Source organism: Nelumbo nucifera, chromosome 1, assembly GCF_055504915.1.
Source record: "Nelumbo nucifera cultivar China Antique chromosome 1, China Antique-T2T, whole genome shotgun sequence".
Lineage (NCBI taxonomy): Eukaryota > Viridiplantae > Streptophyta > Magnoliopsida > Proteales > Nelumbonaceae > Nelumbo > Nelumbo nucifera.
This window is the reverse complement of record NC_142649.1, coordinates 67,879,504-67,883,922: the sequence shown is the minus strand read 5'-3', so window position 1 is coordinate 67,883,922 and position 4,419 is coordinate 67,879,504. Positions and strand designations below refer to the sequence as shown.

General features: G+C 39.0%; 1 protein-coding gene across 1 annotated transcript; it reads left to right on the top strand.

The window, feature by feature from the left end:
* Positions 1–2,552: 2,552 nt before the first annotated feature.
* LOC104594121 (ethylene-responsive transcription factor 3-like) lies at positions 2,553–3,716 on the top strand. Its single transcript, XM_010254279.3, has one exon. It carries the CDS (start codon positions 2,627–2,629, stop codon positions 3,332–3,334), a length of 708 nt encoding a protein of 235 aa, XP_010252581.1. The 5' UTR covers positions 2,553–2,626; the 3' UTR covers positions 3,335–3,716.
* The last annotated feature ends 703 nt before the right edge of the window (positions 3,717–4,419 follow it).

Here is a 4,419-nt window from a genome sequence, read left to right as displayed (position 1 = left end):
GTAGTTCAATTAGTCCGATCAAATTGGTCGACTTGTTGACATGTGATCCTATAGATTATATACATAATCATATAATGATACTGATTATACATATTTTAGAATATATAATTATTTTTGCATATAATATATGCATTTTCATTTTAGGTTTGATTTTTTTACTAGAAATTAAGATTTGAAGTTAAAAAGGTGAATTTTGACAAAAATTGTGGGACAAGTTGCCTTTGGATCCTTGGACTGTGTAAACCATGAAAAGTTACCCAAAATTAAAAGAAATTATCTCAATCCGACAACTAAGCACAAAGTTATGGCCTCAAGAAGTTTCTATATTGAAAAAAATAAAAATGTTGGTTTTATGATACCGGACCGGTTCATATGTTTTTTGGTTGAATTGGCCAATTGATTAGATTTGGCAGGTTTTCAAGTAGGAGTGCAAGTTGAGCAAGTTGAGTTGGGTTTATGATCAGCCTAAGCCCAAACATAAATATGTATGCAAAAATTTACATGTACACACACATATACATATGTATATTGGAAAAGGTGTAGATTAGAGGAGAGCTTGGGTCGGATTCGGGCTACTTAAAGACTAGGCCTGGACCCAACCCAATAAATAAAAAAGCCTGAATTCTTTGGCACAAGAGGTCTTTGCACCCTTACATTCAAGTTTTAATGGGGGAGGGCCCACTTTTTATGTTTCTGGTCCTATCTCCGGTTAGAATTATATAAATAATGGTTTTAAGTTTTAACAAAAAGTTTGAAGGAGTCAAAGACCCCACTGATATACTTGATTCCGCCCCTATTTGTACATTGCTTGAATTGCATATTCTTAGTACTTCGAATTGGGGGCTTGTTTTAAAAATAATACCGGACACGGAACCGTTTCAGGACCGGTTCTTGGGTTAAAAATAATTAAAATAAAAAATAACCAAAAATCATTTTTTGGATCAACAGGTCAACAGTTCGACTGTATGGGTCAGCAGCCCGCTGATCAAATCAATGGTTTTTGCCTCAAGAGCGGTTGTAGGGTAAAATGGAACCAGCTGCCTGACCCATTCATAGGTCAACCGATTTGACCGTCTGATCTGATCTGATCCGATTTTCAAAACCATGAATTCTGCCCAATAACACCTGAAGTAGCTAAAATTGAACTATCTTTTTTTTTATTTCTTTTAATTAATAAATAAATTTGCATCTAGATACGTTTTAGGCATTTGTGTTTTGAAAGCCCCAAACCACAATGCTCCACTTATCGGCTCATTTTTGTTTTTCACATTGCAAAATCTCAGACTCAAAGAGGCTACGAGTTCTATAATGGTTGAAGTTAAAGTTGAATTATATATATATATATATATATATATATATATATATTATATTTTATATTTTTATCTTGTAAAACAAATTAGTAATTCATTGAGTTGAACAAATTCAGCAATTATCAAATGACCTCTATACTTTTGTTTTTCCTTTCACAGGCTTTATTTTTTCTATCAAATTATTCTAAGTCCGACTATTTTTTTTTTTTTCCAAACAAAAGAGTGGTGATTAAATTGTATTGTGAGTAAAATTGTAAACTACCTTTGATATTTAGCCAAAAGATGAGCTAAAGTGTTCCAAGTCCGACTATTATATCTAAAAGCATGCATAACCAATCAACTATATCATAGAATTGGTAGCCAAATTTCTGGTATTCATCAAAGGACTCAATGAATCAACATATAGATGGGCAGTTGGCGGTTATTATCAACTTTATATTTATTTATTTTTCATTACTTCATATTTCATAATATGTTGTACTTTTACATTTAACAAAACACGATTATTCATGAAAATACCATGACATGTACATGGCTGCTCCACCAAACCTCAAGCCCAAGCATCTTCCAATCCTTCTTTCTCCTCTAGGATTGGATTTCCACCTAACGATCTAACAATAAGGGCATTTTGGTAAAATTATTGGATGATTATTAGACTGAAATACACGTCCACCCAATGCATAATACAACCAAAACAAAGACTTGGATTAAAGCTTAAAAAGTTAAAAGTTAAAACCTATGATGCCGGGAAATATATGATATCGAAAGAGCCTTAATCAATCAAAATTCATCCGAATAAAAGGAAAGGAAAAAATAAAATTGCTTTTGTAGTTAATAAATTAGGGTTGTTTGTGTCAATTCGTCAATGTGGTCGAGAGGGAAAAGAAATAGCAAACCGAGAAGTAATAACTAATAGGTCGTCGGTATGTGGGGGGTGGGGGCGTGGAGAGAGTGAGACTTTGAAGAGAGAGAGAGAGAGAGAGAGGGAGTAGAGAAATCGAGAAAGCAAGAAAATAAAAAAGAAAGGAAGGACAGTAGGACAGGGAAGGAGGGAAGAGTTTATTTTGTTAAGAGGGTGGAGGACAGATTTCTAAGCACCGATTCTCATCATCCTCTCCCTCTCCCTCTCCCTCTCCCTCTCCCAGAACAAAACAAACTCAATCCCATCTTTCCTCCTGTTTTCTTCCTGTCTATCTCTTGCTCTTTATCATCCTCCCCCGTCGTCTTCTGCTTCCGAGCAATCTGTTTTAACCCTAAATTTCTTCTTGTATTTCGCCCTTCTTGTTTCCTTTCTTCCGTTTCTTGTCGCCGAGGCCATGCGGAGGGGGAGAACAACCGCAGCGGCAACGGCAGCCGCGGCAGCGTTCACGACCTTCGGATCAGGATCAGGGAACCTCGCAAAAGAGACCAGATTTAGAGGTGTACGGAAGAGACCCTGGGGTAGATTCGCTGCCGAGATCAGGGACCCCCGGAAGAAAACTCGTGTATGGCTTGGCACCTTCGATTCCGCCGAAGACGCCGCCCGGGCCTACGACACCGCCGCACGCACCCTCCGTGGTCCTAAGGCCAAGACCAATTTCCCTCTATCATCACCCCCGCAGTCCTATCCTCTCCAGCAGCAGCAGCAGCATCACCACCACCACCACCATCTGGCTTTCCAGCAAAACCCTAATGACCCTCACTACAACCCCCAATTGCATACTCAGAACCATCATCAGCCGCAAAGGCCAACCTCCAGCAATATGAGCAGCACTGTCGAGTCCTTTAGTGGCCCTAAACTCTCTTCGGCTGTGCACTCCGTTGCACCGGGGCGCCACCATCGCCGGCAAAATCTCCCTCCGCCGCCGCCTATTCTTCCGGACGACTGCCACAGTGACTGTGACTCGTCTTCTTCGGTTATTGATGATGGGGATATTGTCTCTTCGTCATTCCGTAAACCCTTACCCTTCGACCTCAATCTCCCGCCGTTGGATGACGTCGACTTTGCTGGTGATGATTTCCAGAGCACAGCCCTGCGCCTTTAATTGCTGTCTCGGGCTATTTTAATTTCCTTTTTCTTTCTCTTTGTTTAACCTTTCATCCGGATAGAAGATAAGATGATAATCGTCTTTCTTCCATGAATCAATCGCTTGTTTGGGGGTTGAGGAGAATTTGGGTTTTCCTTTTTCTTACTTTACTAGGTTTACAGGTGGATTAGTGTATGCTTATATGCGATCTGGGGGGTTTCTTCAACTACATGGGCTTAAGTAATGTAGTCTATCTTGTTGAAGTTTATATAAGATCGTATTAGGGGTTCGGATCTGGTTTGGCTTTTCTTCTTCCTGATCTGCTGAAACCTCTCTGTACCCATCCTTTCTGTACAAAGATATCTAATTCAATGATCAAGAAAGAGAATTAAAAGCTCTATTTACAGTTTTGTATTCATCTTTCTTTCTCTTCCTCTCCCATTATGCATATATTCTAATTGCTTTTGGGTATCTAATATGTATTAGTTTGACAAAAAAAAAAGTTGAATGCATCCAAAGAAATGAGACGAACTTCAATTAACGCTGGGGATGGGAAATCAGCAGGGAAGTTGATAATGGTGTTCTGGGTTCTTTGGTTTGGTGAATGTGTGTGTGTGGACCACATTGCTTCTTTTTTTTTTCCTTGATCCATCCATTTCCACGTGGAAGCGTAACATGTTCATGTTTGAACTTTGAAGATTTATCCATCTTCTGGTTTGATTGATCCACAGCCTTGTGTTGATCCATAGTTATCCATCTTTGATCATGTGGGAGAATCAAACAAAAGAAGAAAAAAAAGGGGTCCTTGAGAATTCAGAATTGTAAAATATAGAAAGAATCATTCAACGAGGCAGGGGGTGGTGGAGGTGCATTGATCGTGTCAGAAGAGTTTGCTTGGCAGCTCGTGGTGAAGGCATTGAGTCTTGAGTCTTGACAGGCAACCCATTAATTGCACATGTGATGCTGGTTCGCCATGTTTTGTGGTTGTGTTGAGAATTGGTTTGGTATGGGTGTTTCTACTTTCTGCATTCTACTTTCTTTTTCTGTGTCTGTCCTAATTTCTCCTTTTGATCTTTTTTTACATTATAAAGAGATGGGATAAT

Bases quoted from the DNA above. Each gene is read 5' to 3' on its own strand.
- LOC104594121 (XM_010254279.3), top strand. From the start codon at position 2,627: ATGCGGAGGGGGAGAACAACCGCAGCGGCAACGGCAGCCGCGGCAGCG.